The sequence below is a fragment of the Scomber scombrus genome, chromosome 10 (assembly GCF_963691925.1).
Source record: "Scomber scombrus chromosome 10, fScoSco1.1, whole genome shotgun sequence".
Taxonomy (NCBI): Eukaryota; Metazoa; Chordata; class Actinopteri; order Scombriformes; family Scombridae; genus Scomber; species Scomber scombrus.
Genome location: NC_084979.1, coordinates 10,926,283 through 10,941,806, shown reverse-complemented (window position 1 = coordinate 10,941,806; position 15,524 = coordinate 10,926,283). Strand labels below are relative to the sequence as shown.

At 39.0% G+C, this 15,524-nt stretch overlaps 3 protein-coding genes across 3 annotated transcripts; 1 reads left to right on the top strand and 2 right to left on the bottom strand.

The window, feature by feature from the left end:
* The first annotated feature begins 708 nt into the window (after positions 1-708).
* On the top strand, positions 709-6,076 carry actr8 (actin related protein 8). Its single transcript, XM_062427544.1, has 13 exons — positions 709-975; positions 1,847-2,017; positions 2,132-2,242; positions 2,612-2,716; positions 2,832-3,005; positions 3,095-3,188; positions 3,302-3,434; positions 3,644-3,797; positions 3,991-4,086; positions 4,199-4,339; positions 4,442-4,748; positions 4,963-5,126; positions 5,441-6,076. Exons 1-13 carry the CDS (start codon positions 841-843, stop codon positions 5,582-5,584), a joined length of 1,929 nt encoding a protein of 642 aa, XP_062283528.1. The 5' UTR covers positions 709-840; the 3' UTR covers positions 5,585-6,076.
* Positions 6,077-6,836: 760 nt separating this feature from the next.
* On the bottom strand, positions 6,837-9,145 carry selenok (selenoprotein K). The gene is made up of 4 exons (XM_062427550.1): positions 9,068-9,145; positions 8,333-8,423; positions 7,980-8,054; positions 6,837-6,936 (listed from the first exon to the last, which is right to left on the bottom strand). Exons 1-4 carry the CDS (start codon positions 9,084-9,086, stop codon positions 6,837-6,839), a joined length of 285 nt encoding a protein of 94 aa, XP_062283534.1. The 5' UTR covers positions 9,087-9,145.
* A 770-nt stretch (positions 9,146-9,915) lies between these two features.
* LOC133988027 (uncharacterized) lies at positions 9,916-12,822 on the bottom strand. Its single transcript, XM_062427549.1, has 2 exons — positions 12,731-12,822; positions 9,916-12,310 (listed from the first exon to the last, which is right to left on the bottom strand). The coding sequence occupies exon 2, from the start codon at positions 12,095-12,097 to the stop codon at positions 11,411-11,413; it is 687 nt and encodes a 228-aa protein (XP_062283533.1). The 5' UTR covers positions 12,098-12,310; positions 12,731-12,822; the 3' UTR covers positions 9,916-11,410.
* Between the last annotated feature and the right edge of the window lie 2,702 nt (positions 12,823-15,524).

Here is a 15,524-nt window from a genome sequence, read left to right as displayed (position 1 = left end):
TCATGACATAATTACTTATTCAAAATTATAAGACAAAAAAATATTTTTTTAAACTTAAATCATGAGATCAAAACTCACCATTATGAGATTAAGAAGTCACAATTTGAATTTACTAAATCCAAATTATATATGTAATATATAGCAAGAAATCCAATTTATGAGATAAAAAGTCAAAATTATGAAATAGTTAAAATGATAAGAAAAAAACAACAATATTTTGACCTACCAAGTCATCAGTTATGCGATAATAGACTAAATGTTATAAATAATTATAAGATGACATACTAAGTGACCCATACTAAGTTTCTTCTTTTTTCTTTTACTGGCAGAAATGGACCTCCATAAGTATCTGAGTTGAGTAAGGTTATTGTATCCCACAAAATAAAGCCATACAGTGCATACTTAGGCTTCAGTAGCCTAAGCCTACATAACAACTAGAAAAGCAGGACATATGTTTGAAAACTTAACAGCTATAACCTTAGGTTTTCTCTGGTGATAATATTTTATATAATGATTCTGGAGAGGAAGTGTCAGTGTGGATCTGCTGTGCTCAGTGACACCCTGAGTCTTAATCCTCCCATTTATTTGTCATTTTTTTTGTCATATAGCAACAAAATAAATCAGAAACAGTGCCAAAAAAACAACAACTATTTTAGACCAATAGAAATCCATGTTTTGTAACACGTGACCAAACACGGAAGTTGTATCTGACCGCTGCAGTAACTTGTTAAACGGGAGCGAGGTCCTTGCTTGTGGCCTCTTTTTGAAGCTCTTCACAGTTATTAGAAGGTAGCGACATACTCATTCTGACTGTTTAGTCTATGAAATTGAACCGTGAGCATGACTCAGGCTGAGAAGGAGCAGGAGAACGGGAGGGAGAAAGAAAAGGAGCGAGATAAGGAGAAAGAGAAGGAGCAACAACGCGGCGTGAAAAGACCTATCGCTCCGCCGGCTATCCCTGAGCCTCTTCAGGAGGTGAGATGGAGAGTTTCAGCTGCTGTCTAATACCCAGAGTTCTGTTAAGAAACCAATATCAATGTATGAAAACCGTTTCGTCCCACACAGATAGTCACTTTTCTGGACTGACAGGCGCCCAATATCCGTTACATGAGCTCATCTGTTACTTGGCAGTGGACACATTTAGTTTAGTATTGTTGAAATGCTAGTGAATATTTCGGCTGATATATTTCTTCAGATAACACCAGATAAAGCCCAGCACAAATTAAAAGAGCCCAAACTGAAAACCTCAGATGTTCAGTATGCATTGATGAAAGCTAGAGAAACTGTCAGCAGCATTTATTTGTCACTTTTACTTGATACATTTACAGTTAGGTTGATTTTCATCCACAGCTTTGCAGAAAAAGAAAAAAGAAAAAGTTGATCAACTCTTTTTGAAGGCAACACCTGATGAAGTTTAAGGTTTCCTCAAAGTTTGACAGTCATAATCTAGGCAAACCCTGTGTTTCCATATGTGCACACCCCTGTTCATGGACTGTTGTGTACTTATGGTCTCTATAATGCTGAGCTCATTGAAATGATTTTCCTGTGTTTGATGTAGAAGTACTTAACTGGCGTGTAAAGAACCCTGAACACAAACACCTTTGGGATGAGTTAGAATGAAGACTGCCAGGTCTTATTATCCAACATCCAACCCAACCTCATTAATACGAATGATAATCATAGTACTCATACTCTTCAGCAAATCCCTTCAGCCAGTTTTCAAATTCTCTTCAGATGTTTCCATATATTTTTTTGGCTATTTTAAAGGAATCTTTATTCACCTAATGTTCCTAATATTGTGATTCTCATTTTCCTTATTTCAAAAGCATTTCCCCCTCTTTTACAGCAAATACAGAGCAATTTTATAGTAGTCATCCACCCCGGGTCCAGGACGCTCCGCATTGGCCGAGCAACAGACACTCTTCCGGTGACCATCCCGCATGTAATATCCCGCAGACACAAGCAAAGCGGACAGCCCAGATATGAGGACGCCTGGCTGTTGAGAGAAGGTCTAAATGTACGTCACCCATGACCACAAAAAGCCACAGTACAGTCTTTTAGTCTCAAATTACTTTTAGTATTCGTGTCACATTTTTATTTACCGTAATTGCTTCCTCATCCCGTCCAACAGAAACCAGAGAGTAATGAGCAGAGGCAGAACGGGCTTAAAATGGTGGACCAGGCCATTTGGTCCAAGAAGATGTCCAATGGAGTGCGGAGGACGCCCGTGTCGGCTGAACAGGTGTGCTTTATGAAAGAGAGAAACAGGAAAAGAGAAAACATTTGCTTATGGGAAAGTGAGAAACGGGTTAGAAATAAAACGAGGGGAGATGATGACTCTGTAGTCATTGAAACTGGCACATAAAAATTACAAACTTCTTATTTGCTTAAAAATGTCATGGCTTAAGTCATATTTCTGTTGTTTGACCAAAGGGTAGCATTAAACCATAATGACTCTTGTGTGAACATCAGCGCATATTGTGGTATCTATCACTGTTGTAAGAAGGAGCATGTTATATGCTTTTGTGTGCAAATATCTATAGGAGAATCTATTTTACATGTTTTTTTTGTGGGGTTTTCTGTGTGTGTGTGTGTGTGTGTGTGTGTTTAGGCCAGAGCGTACAACTGTCAGATCCGTCCGGCAGTGCTAGACAACAGCTCCAGGGTTAAGTGGACCAACACATCTCACCATCCTCCTCATCTTGTAGGAGAGGAGGTCTGTGCAATGTTTTTCTAACTTGTGAAATAAGACATCTAAAACTTGGCGCTACATAAACTCCTTGTCTCTGTTTCACCAATTTTTCATCCTCTTCCATCGTGCCATAATGCAGGCTCTGTACGTGAATCCATCCGACTGTTACAATGTCCACTGGCCTATAGTCAGAGGTCAGCTCAATGTGCACGCCGGTCCCGGGGGCTCGCTGACCGCCGTACTGGCCGACCTCGAGACAATTTGGAGTCACGTTATTCAAAAGCATCTGGAGATCCCCCTCAAGGACTTAAAGGTGGGAGAGAGCTCTGCAGCTTTTATGTCACTTTCTTCAGTGCTCCTTTCTGCTCACATTAATGCTTCATTCTTGTGACTGTTTAACAGTATTACAGATGCATCCTGTTGGTTCCTGACATCTACAACAGGCAGCATATCAAGGAGGTTGTCAACTTGCTGCTGCTTAATATGGGCTTCTCAGGTATAACACACATACACAAAATCATATATTTACACTGTTATCCCAGCCTTAGCTTGTTGAATGTTTCCAATCACCTCATGTGCTGTTCTCTGTGTGATTGTGTGTGTGTACAGCAATCATTGTGCACCAGGAGTCAGTGTGTGCTACATTTGGCAGTGGGTTGAGCAGTGCTTGTGTTGTGGATGTTGGAGACCAGAAAACCAGTCTCTGTTGTGTAGAGGACGGAGTGTCCCACCGGAACTCAAGGTGGGGCTGAGAACTACTTTTTATATTTGATTTATGTCTTAGAAATGTGTGTGTATATATATATATATATATATATATATATATATATATATATATATATATATATATATCACACAAACATTCTACCAGAGTGACAAGTTTCATGTTGACATCTGGCATTTTTGTAGCATCTGTATTTTATGTTTTTATCCATCTGTTGGGCTTGGCAGGTTGTCTTTGGCGTACGGTGGCTCAGATGTGACCCGTACTTTCCTCTGGCTCCTGCAGAGGGCAGGATTTCCCTACAGAGACTGCCAGCTGTCCAGCAGATTGGACTGCCAGCTGCTACAACATATAAAGGAGACCTTCTGCCATCTAAACCAAGTGTGTTGGTTAGGGGTTGAGATCTGTGTCTTTGTGTTATTGGTTTAGAGGGAGTATTTGGAAATATGGCATGTACTTTGATTGCTGGTGTGTTTGTTTCTGGCTAACTAACCACAGTTATTCTCAAAAACGGATAAGGAATGCAATAATGCAAATAAATTCTAAATGTTTATATCTCCCTGGTTCTCATCAGGATATTTCAGGACTACAAGATCATGAATTCCAAACACGCTTCCCAGAAGCTCCAGCTCTTCTCTACCAGGTTCGACTAGGAGATGAGAAATTACAGGTACTTTATTCTTTATTCTTTACTTTATTCTGTCTCCAGCCTGCGTGTGTGGCTCTCTTTGTCTCTGCCCCCCTCATGTTTATTGGTTAACGTGTGTGTATACATGTTTTAGGCACCCATGGGACTTTTCTACCCCACCACATTTGGCATTGTAGGTCAGAAGATGACATCACTGCAGTACCGTTCCCAAGGCGACTCAGAGGATCCTCATGATGAACACTACCTTCTGTCCACGCAGAACAAACAGGACCAGGTGAACTACTTGTGACCATTTCACACATTTAATTAAATATCTTAAGATAGACGCTCCCTGGTTTTCGTCCTTTTTTGCTTATTCTCTCATTTTCTCCAACAGTCCTCCAAATCTGCTTCAGACCGGAAGGCTTTCTCCAGACCAGGTGGAGCTTTGGATGGAGATGTGAGCGGTCAGGGTGGGATTGGAGAGCTCTCAGACCTGCCCAGAGGCTGCGGAAGTGGCAGCGGTGGAGGGATGCAGGGGGACATGGAGCTTGGGCCAGCCCAGGGGGAGTGCCTAATGGGGGTAGGAGAGGTGGAAGAGCCAATGTCTGCTCACCTCTCCAGGAAGACTGCCATCATGAGCCAGTTTGAAAGCAAAGCACTGGGCCTGGATAAGGCCATCCTGCATAGCATCGACTGCTGTGGTAAGGAAAGACACAGCATGAAGGGAGTTATTATAAGCAGGAAGAGATGCAAAGTAAACAGTGCTTTAAAAGAAACTGAAAATGCAGCAGAGAAAAGAAATATTGTTCATTGTCATTTACAAGGAAGTAAAGGATGATTGATGCAGAGGAGGACAGATGCTTCACAATGCTCAGGACATCTTGTTTTAGCTCACCGTCATCTTTTCATTGACAGCATCGGACGAGACCAAACGAAAGATGTACAGTTCCATACTGGTGGTGGGAGGAGGGCTCATGTTTCATGGTGCCCAAGAGTTTCTGCTGCACCGCATCATCAACAAGATGCCGCCCTCCTTCAGAAGGCTTGTAGACAACGTGGAAGTTATCACAAGGCCAAAGGTAACTTGGGTAATGTTGCACAGACTAAGGTGGAGATCTGTAAAGTAGTATGATATTCAGCAGCGCTCATTCAATATTTCTATATGCTTTTGCTTGCCAGTTTAATAAATGCACCTAGATTACTATAAATTAGGGTAGACTAAACATAAAAACAAATGAAATATAAACTGAACATTAAAGCCTCCATGAAGGTAGGATTTAGTTTTATCTGGGTGTACTTCAATGTTGTTAAAGGTTATGAATGACTAAGATGAGTGCTCTGCCCAGCATACTGTATATTACGACTTGTCTAATGTACTTTATATGTACTCTAGGACATGGACCCTCGCTTGATATCGTGGAAGGGGGGAGCAGTGCTGGCGTGTCTGGACACCACTCAAGAAATGTGGATCCACCAGGGCGAGTGGCAGCGCTTCGGTGTGCGAATGCTCCGCGAGAGAGCTGCCTTTGTCTGGTAAAACTAAACAGATTTGACTTGAAGCTAAGAGACAACAAAAAAAAACAACACTTTGAAGTAGGCTGTTTCTTGTCAGAGAAAAATGATCTGGACTTAATCGTCAACATGAAGCTAAAGGAAGATTTCAAAATTAAAACATCCAGAAAGACTTGGCAGCTTAAAATGACCCTCTTGATCAAATTCATACAGAGGATCAAGCAGTGTTGTGGAATGAAAATCTCATGTTTCTATGAGAAAATTTTAAATCAGTTCACTGTCTACATGGTGGGGAAATACATTGACAGTATCACCTTAACAATTATAGAGCTGTTAACACATTGTTAAATTGTCACCAATATTTATATTGTTGTTGTGTTGGCTGTTGAATCAAAAACCCTGATGAGGTCATTGTTGAACTATTTGGATAAGGAGTTTACTAGTTAATATTCTGTAAATACTACTTTGCTTCTCCTATGCTCATGAATGAGTGGATCGATGTAAATAAACCCTTTGCAATTTTATGCATAATGGCTGTGTTTTAATTGGAACAAACAAAATACACTGTCCTTGGAATTATGAATATATTGAATTTAAACACAAGGTTGAAAAACTCTTCACAACTTCATTATGGAGTCAATATAAAATCTCAGCTCAGCATAGGTGGACGTCATTACCAAATGTGACAGTTATGGTACAAGACAAACTCAGTATTGTGTTTAAACAGCGTAAATCTTTATTCAAACAAAATAATACAAAACAAAGATTAAAGTAACCTAATGATTCCCAGGAGGGATGATCGTAATAGTGACACACAGCTCTGGTGTCACAGTAAAATGAAACTGCAGAAGCAGGAAAAAATGATGAGGATAGCTGCTTTATCAGCCGATCTGGCCCCTACGTGTAGGAATTCCCAGAAAGGTGTCATGAAACTGCTCGTGGCAGCAGCAGCCGATGAGGAGGGGCTTCAGCACAGTGACATTACCATCTTTCTTCATGTTCTCAACAGACAGACACTATGTTGGGCCCCACGCCTACACTGGATGTGTAGGCGTTTACCTAGAAAATAGCAGGGATTTTACACAAGGGAAATAATGTTGTATTCACATTATTTCAAAATATCTGACACAATTAAACATGTTGGAAACATCAGCATTCTGAACAACTTACAGTTATTAGTTATTAGACTAAGAACCTTATCTCACTCTGTGATACAGGCTGCAGAGTTAACAGGTTTATTTGTTGGGTGACGTAGTTCAGAAATAAAATGGTATTCCTTACCTTCCTCATCCTCCTCCACCCATTGGTGGGGCGTTGGGACCTGCACCATGGTTTACTCTTCCCATCCTTCTTCTACTACCAGGGGGACCTGGAGGACTGCAAAAGCAAGAAAGAGGAAAGGGAAAGATGATGTAAAATTAGAATAAAGAAAGGACTTGTTTTTGTCATTTTCTAGCTCATGTCAGATATTTGAAGGTAGAGAGCAAGCAGGGGATGACACTTTGAGGTTTTACTAGCTGATATTTCTCACAATATTCATGATTGTTTTAATTAATGTTTCTGTGGGCGTGTATGGCGAATTGGTGTGAACGGACTGTCTCATGATGTTATGTGTCATAAAGTTCCTTAACAATAGGCTGGTCATTTTCTGTATTTTTTTATATTGTCAACAAATCTCATGTGCGGAGTATTGTGTGTATATTCAAAGTGATATAGTGTAGATGTCTGTTTATTAACACTGTTATGTCTATTGCACTGGGTGATGTATTCCCTCATCCTTGAAGAGTGTGATGGTGATAGTTTGTTAAGAAATGGCTCCAATAACAGTAATACAATTCTGAAGAGTGAATGTTCTCATACAGCAGATGCTATTTTTAATGGTTCTTGGGCAACAACAGAGGTCTACAGCACAGAGTATGGGCAGAAATGTGTCACTAGAAACAGAATATAAATCATTTATATTTGAATTACTCAACTTGAATGATTGCATTAAAAAACTGAATTTGAATTGTTTAAGATGAATAACTGTGCTGAATCTGAATACCATAATTATAAATATAATTTATTATATACAAAAATCTTGAAATTGAAAGTAATATTATGAAACTAAAATCATTTGCTATGAAAATATATTTGGTCTTCACTAAAAATGTAACTACATACTTCCATTTTCAGTTCTCACAATTCAAATTCAGTTCAGTGAGATACACCTGCTTGCCGATGAGCAACTGAGAGAGTTCCGTTAATCTGCACGATTAACAGAACTTCTCACTTTAACGACTATTTTCTCTCAACGATATCAACGACCAATGACAGCAAGATATTTTGAAAGTCTAAAGTATTTTTCTCTATGCAGGAAATGTAGGCTATGTCCCTAGTGTGTGTGACAGTAAAGAAATAACTTTACTCCAGGGACTTACCCTCTGCCATCACTGTAGCTTGACGAACCGCCGTATCCATCCTTTGTCATGTCAGGATGAATTATTGTCTTGAAACTGGTAGAGGACAATGAGGATTTTAACCTAAGTTGTTACATTTCTTATCACAACTTCCAATACATATTTGGGTTAAACTTCAATTATTTGAAACCAATTTCCCTATTCAGCTTGGGCAAGAAATGGTAGTTGGATGTTTTTTAGACTGGACTCAAAAGTTAGTGGAATTACAAATTTTTACAAATTCTCAGACCTTCAAAAGTAGTTCACAAGTATATGACTTTGTTCAAATGGTCAAACGTGCATTACTTGATTAAATACTTGGGTGAATGACTTACAACAGTCCGAAAAACTCCACTACTCCCCAGAAGAGATCGACCAGGAGAGACAGCCGCCATGGCGACTGCATCCTGTTGTCCAGGACCTGACCTGATACCCACAGAGGGAAACAGAGAGACAAATGATGAGAGTGGCTCATATGCTTTGTCATTGTGAACACTAAAACTCGGGAACGATCAGTGTGGACACTGCAACTGGATTTAGCGTCACACACACACACACACACACACACACACACACACACACACACACACACACACACACACACACACACACACACACACACACACACACACACAATTTAAGAACACTGATTTCGGAGGAGAAAAATTAGGGATTAAATTTATCTAGAGGTTTAAGGCTCTTAAGACTAAACCTAGCCACTGCCACTACGTGCAATCACGACGCATCATGTTGAACTCTCGAGTTAACACGGTCACCTATTAACCTAAACATGGCCTAACGTTCAACATAGCACACTGAATTAACTGATGCAATAAACTAAAATAACAGTGGAAACACTTGTAAAAAGCCTCTGATAGAAAACTCATTGCGGTTCTTCCTATTGCGCAGAACCAGCAAGATAGCTAACAAGCTAATGGGCTGAATGTTTCCTAACTCTCTATTAACATTACACATCCTTGTTGAAAAGGTGACTTTAAACTGGAATTGTTCGACAGATATCATACACAAGAGAGCGACATATTCGCTCTGAAGATGAGCAAACAGCTTACCATTAGCCACGTACACCATCTTTAACAGAAGATAACAGCTTTCACCAATGTTTACAGCTGCACTTCCGGGTCCGTTTTGCGTCATTCACGCACGCGCATGTGTAGCCATTGTGAAAACATTTTTAAAATGACGTCACTTACAGAAAAAAATGTCAAAGAAAATGAAAAATGATATAAAAAATATCCTTCACATTTATGTATTAAATTTAAAATATATAAGATATTATAAAAATACAGACAGTCAAACTATATACACTCGTTAATTATACGGAATGGTCTTTTAAGAGGCCATAGTTTGTGGTGCCTTTGAATTGCCTTATACTGACAACTGATCTTCATGCATTATGTCAATCTAAAGGATAGCATGTCAATCATGTTAACTATTCTGATAAGTTGTTAGTTACATACACGTGCAGCTTGACATCCAACACTTACAGGGTAAATTAAAGATTGTTGGCATGGAATCTGCTGCAGGACAGAAACGAATGGGAATATTGTTGAATTATTTCTTAAATGCTCACACAAACACAGCTCAGAAAGTCTGAGCTCTGAAATAAGTTTCGGTAGATCTAAATGAAATCACTTAAAACCACTGTTTAGAATTCACAGACCTTTAAAGAGATAGGTTTCTTGTAAATACCTTACGAGCTATCTGAGTACATAAAAAGAAACAGCGAGCACATAGTATGTTAAGCAAAAATGACCATTCCTTTGTTTATGTGAAATTATTGGCTTATTTCAGAATTGTGTACAATCATAAAACAAACAAAAAATCATCACTGGACTCCCTACATGCCAGAGTACAGAGAACTTTTGTCATTTTCAGTGTAATGCTTTAATATGCAGTACAAACATTACATATGTTGTCTGATGCTCTGTGTCCTAGTCCCATTTTTGCCACAGCTGTACACATGCATGCAGATGTTACACATATATGAAACTGAGTATACAAAAGCAAACATAGCTTGTTATGGGATGTGATGATTCATGGTTGAATTCAAAACATTATTGAGAGGTCAGCATTCAATACATTTCCAACATGGAGAAGATGGTGCAGGTGAATGAGCCCAACATTTTTGTTTATTACACTTTACCTGAGCAAACAGTCACCACCACAGCTGAGCATGATAGCCTGAGAAATCAATGCGATGAAGCCTTAATGGAAAAATATTTTTAAAAATCACCACCAAGACCCATGTTAGAAAACACACACTATGAAGATTTTTGACAGACCTGACATCGTATGACAAAATAAACTCACTTTACATTTCAAGAAGATGGGTTATTTTACATTGACTTCAGCATAATATGATTTTTTGATAACAATTATATATTAAGGCTCTTCTGCAATTGTAGTTGCTGTTAGTTTTTACCCCATCTTGAAGGTTTTGTTTGAAAGAAGGAAAGGGTAGAAAGGAAATGAAGAAATGAAGAAAGAGTGGAAGCAGCACTGGAATCAGGAGATAGGATAGAAGACAGCTACATGCAATACAAAACAGAGTGGGAAAGAGGAGGTGATAATGACCAGACTAAAAATAGGATGCAGTAAACTGAACGGGACTCTCTATATTATCGGGATGCATCTAAATGGATTTTGTTAACACTGTCACGTACCAGAAACAGTAGAGCATGCCCTCGTTAACTTAAGGAAATATACCTCAGAAATGGAGGACATGATGGAGGGAATGAAGAAATCAGGGTTAACAGGAGCAGGTTTAAAGGGCATGCTGGATTGTGGTGAAAGTGGACAAGGCAGGATGTGACTGGTCAGCTTTTTTAAGAGAACAGGATTGATAAGAAATCTGACAAACCAGATACTGTAGAAGTTAACTAACTCTTGATGATAGAAGTAATGCAACCTGTCGTTAAACCTCAAAGGAGGAGGTTTTTCTGAGGAGGTCATGCTTCACAATACAACACAAACAATCAGATGCAAAATATCCAACATCGTGTCAGCTCATCAGCTCAGCATGGCACTGTTAGAAACTTCAACAAAATGTAATTTTTTTTTAATTCACCATGTGTTCTGAATTGAGTGTTTTGTATTGAACAATATCATAATATTCTAACATCTACATCATGAATAATTCAATTCATGTCAGGCAAATATCATCAATCTGCATTGAAGTTATATTTGCTTGTAAACCAAGAAAAAGTCAAAAGTTTGAACATTGCACCCATGCAAAAATAAATAATCAGACCGAATAACTTCAATGCCATTATAGATCCAATTGCATATTAAACAGCTGGCGACATTATGGGGTGAAGGCATCCCGTGGTTTTCTTTTAACATAACCAATCTGAGTGTGTCAGAAAGGCTGAAATACAACACATCAATCCATGTTATGTCTTATCACTGCTCTGAGGTACAGGACCCGTGTTCTTGTCATCAAGCTTTTGTGAGTTCTGGTTCTCTTCATTGGTCTGTGGTTTAGATCCCGTGCTGTTTTCAGCAGGCTTATATGTGCTGTATTCTCCACCCTTAGCCTGTGGTTCAGATTTGGTTTTCTCTCCTGCAGGCTTCTGTTTGCCACAGTCTTTGTCATTTGTTTGTATTCCAGACCTGGAGCTCCCTTCTTCAGTTTTTTGCGTGTCACACTCGTTGTCACTAGACCCAGATTCTGGTTTGGTGCAGTCTCCGTCATGCTTTTCTGTGTCCGTCTCTGCCTCCGCTACCCGATTGGCTGTTCCTCTAAAAATACCAGCTTTGTGAAGCTCACGCCGTATAGTTTTCACAGAGACGGCATGTGAGAGGTGTCTGTTCAACTCTGTGGTTATTTTTGAGGCTGTATACTCAGGGTGTTCATCGACTATCCTGAGGAGTGTCTGCCTATCCTTTTCTGTGAGCTTTGACTTGCGACCGCTGTTCTTCTTTGCAGATGCTGTTCGTCCATGTTTGATGTACACGGTCATGACTCTGGAGACTGTTCCCCTTGCCACATTGAACAGCTGAGCAGTTTTGGTGACCGATGCACCTGATAGTCTCGCAGCAACTATTTGGCATCTTTCAAACTCTGTTAAGTCACTCATATTGCTTTGAACGCTCCTATTAAGAGTGTTGACTGTCTCTTTTAGAGTCGACAACCAATCCCAGGTAATAGACAGGCAGCAGGCTCAGTAATAGCTACTCAGGTGCTCCAAAGTTCATTTTTTATGGTGTTTCCATTATTTTGTCCACTGATGCAGAGGGATCCAGTGTAGGGAAAGATCCACTGCTGGCAGGCTGGTGGTGTCCGTATTCGTCTGTAAATGAAGAGAGGAACATTTACATATACCAATCAAAATGTAAAATACTGCATTTGTTTGAAACACCAGCACTGAAGTGTAAGATTGATGTTTGGAATTAAAGTAAATACAGTGAAATATCAGGACTAACACAACTATCTTGTGTGAGCTAACACTTGCTGATGCTTTCAGTTGAGAGCAAAATAAAATAAATAAAGCACATTTAATAAAGTTCACTGACCCATGGGTTTAGTTCACTATCAAATGTGCAGTAAAGACTCGATGGTCATTTTCGATGCTAGCCAGGTAAGTTAGCGATAGCTACTAGATTAGCTTCCATCAACAAAATACGTATTCAGAGTACAATGTTGTCATTATAGTGACATTTAAAGACACACTAAGCTAGTTAGCTGGTGCATTACTGTGTGTTGTACTTACAGCCTGAATGGGTGGAGAAGGTCTGTCTGTCCACTGCTATGAAACCGAGCTGTGTTTATGTTTCACCAGGCAGAGGGTCCTGTCGAGGTGGTAACCCCAGATTTGACCTCTCGCGAGATTTGTACGCGTTACTCCTTCATTGGGCGCATGGATTGTCATTGTGATGAATAATTATATTTTACGATGTAACAAGGCTGCGATTAAAGTCTGGTTAGGTCCAGGAACAGAACAGAACAATTCATTAGGGTTAGTGAAAGATCATGAATATAGTATAGAATATAGAACAGTCAGTCTCGCGAGAGCTTGCGCAAATCTAGGGTTACCATGTAGACTGCGCTCAAGACCAAGGAAGACCAGAGTTGACAGTCTCAGTCACTGAGTAAATGCACCATGGCATTACATTTTTGACTAAAAACGTATTTTGCATTAAACAAAAATAAAGTTATATAACTGAACTTTACATTATTGTCTTTGACACTGACTGTAATACGCATTTTCTAAACCTTACCTTTGCCTTTGAGCAGAGAAATACAGATAATAGTGTACATTTTATAATAATAATTAGACCAACTGAATTACGGCTGCAACTAATGAATAGTTTCATTATCCGTTATAATCTTTTATTGGAGAGTAATGGATTACAAAGACACAGCTTTACCATTTTTTAAGCACTTATCACAGCAATCGTTCTATTCTTCATCTGCTGCTGCTTCTAATGGTCATGACCCAGACTGAAAGTCAAAGGTTTAACGTTCAGAAAAAACAGGACTGTACTTGTGAGGGGGCCAAGGTGCACAGCTTGTCGCCAGAAGAGTGATTCAGCATATGAAATTAAGGAAGGACAATTATACAGTTTTTCAAGGCTGTCTTAAAACAAAACATTGAATCAGGTATTTGTTGACCTAATCATTCCTCATAATCATACTGACCTTTATTAGATCCCTTCATAATGCATTTACAATGGCAGTGATGGGGGCAAAAATCTTGTGTAAAAATGTATTTAGGTTTATTTGAAGCTGATATGAAGCTTCAAATGAGTCAAATCAAGTAGATATCCTTTAACATTACAGTCTTTTTAGTGCCAAACTCCCTCATACTGTTACTAAACCTCAATCACAGGTCAGCAGGGAAACACTGTCCGAGGAAACACAGAGGGAATTTAATGCTAAAAAAAACTGTAAATATGGCGGATATACACTTCATATGACCAACTGCAACCACTGAGGCCTCATACATGTATAAGTTTAAGATAAACCTTTAAATGCATGTTTGCACAAAATGACACACTGTGGCATCACTTAAAGCATATTTGAAGGGCATATTTTAATTCCAATGTTAATGGAAGATGATTACAGTGTTAATTTGGGCACCTGACTGCTGTTTTAAGACAGACCTGAACAATTGTGTACCTTTCTTTTAATAAAATCATATTACATGGATTAGATGCAATAGTATTTTTAATACTGCTCCACAAAAAACACAGCACATTTTAGTGAGTTTAAAGGAACAAAATTAGGCCCACTTCATTGTTACTTCTCTCTAAATTATACTGACATCATTTGTTAACCCATAAACAATTACCTGGGCAATGTGAAAATGTTGAAATACATTATCACAGTTGATGATGATCATGTTTTTTACTTCAGTTAGTTGATCTACTAGTTGTATATTACATGCTCATTATTCAGCCATTCTGAAAAATAATTAAACCAAAACCCTGAAATGGCCATTTTGATTCATGACAGTGTTCAACAATGGGCAACGTTGTGGTTTAAGTGAAGGCGTCCTGTGCCTTTATGCAAACATTAACCACTTTAGATGTGAGAAAAAGTCTTGAAAACTGTACATCAGACCACATGTTCTTTGGTCTGGGACTTAGGACTTTTGCTCTCTTCATCAGGCTCTAGTTTGTCGACTTCAGAGTCAGATACAGGTTTCCCAAAGGCAGCTCCTCCTCCTCCACCACCACCAGCTTCAGTCTCTCTCATCCCTTTTGTCTGCGGCTTGTTCAAACTGTTCCTTTTTGCTGATGAAGTATGTCCATATTTGTTATACACACTCATGACTTTAATGACAGTTCGACTTGACACACCACATAACTGGGCGGTGTCTCTGACCGACAGACCAGAGACTTGGGCACCAACTATCTGGCCTTTGACAAAGTCTGTTAACTCATTCATATTAGAGGTAGATGTGTTGACTGTCTCTGCTGAAACTGGAAAACAATCACTGTGAGCCAAGCTAATAACTGAGTAGATGTCTCTGTAGCTGTAATTAACTCAGTTATTTCAAAGTTGTTTTTCACATAGTTTTACTCTTATGTTGTCCACTGAAGTGCAGGATGAGTGAGGAGGGATCCAGATTCATTGTTGGTCTCTAGATGGAGGAAACAAAATTGCACAGTATAGGCCTACCTTTATTCATTAGAGTATTATGTTAATGTAAGTTTCCAAACAAAACAAAGCCAGTAAAATAAAATGTTGAGAGTGAAAAGCTGCAGGCTGGATAGATGCAGGTAGATATATAGCTTGACTAACATAAGATAACATTAACATAACCTGGAGAAAACCTCAGCCAGGTGTTTTTAACACAGACATGTTAACCAAACAGGCGATAAGCTCGTATATTCATTCATATCAACATATTATACTAAATTGTATTAATACTTCAAACGTTTTGTAGATATTTATTGTCTCAACAGACATGATTTACTCACATTTGTGACCGTTTTTCTTCATTTTCTTCTGCTTCTGCTCTTTCTTCTTCATTTTCTTCTTCTGATCACATATGCGAA

Bases quoted from the DNA above. Each gene is read 5' to 3' on its own strand.
- LOC133988027 (XM_062427549.1), bottom strand. From the start codon at position 12,097: ATGAGTGACTTAACAGAGTTTGAAAGATGCCAAATAGTTGCTGCGAGA.
- actr8 (XM_062427544.1), top strand. From the start codon at position 841: ATGACTCAGGCTGAGAAGGAGCAGGAGAACGGGAGGGAGAAAGAAAAG. The intron at 976-1,846 runs GTGAGATGGAGA...CCTCTTTTACAG, and splicing joins TCCCTGAGCCTCTTCAGGAG to CAAATACAGAGCAATTTTAT. The intron at 4,749-4,962 runs GTAAGGAAAGAC...TTTCATTGACAG, and splicing joins GCATAGCATCGACTGCTGTG to CATCGGACGAGACCAAACGA.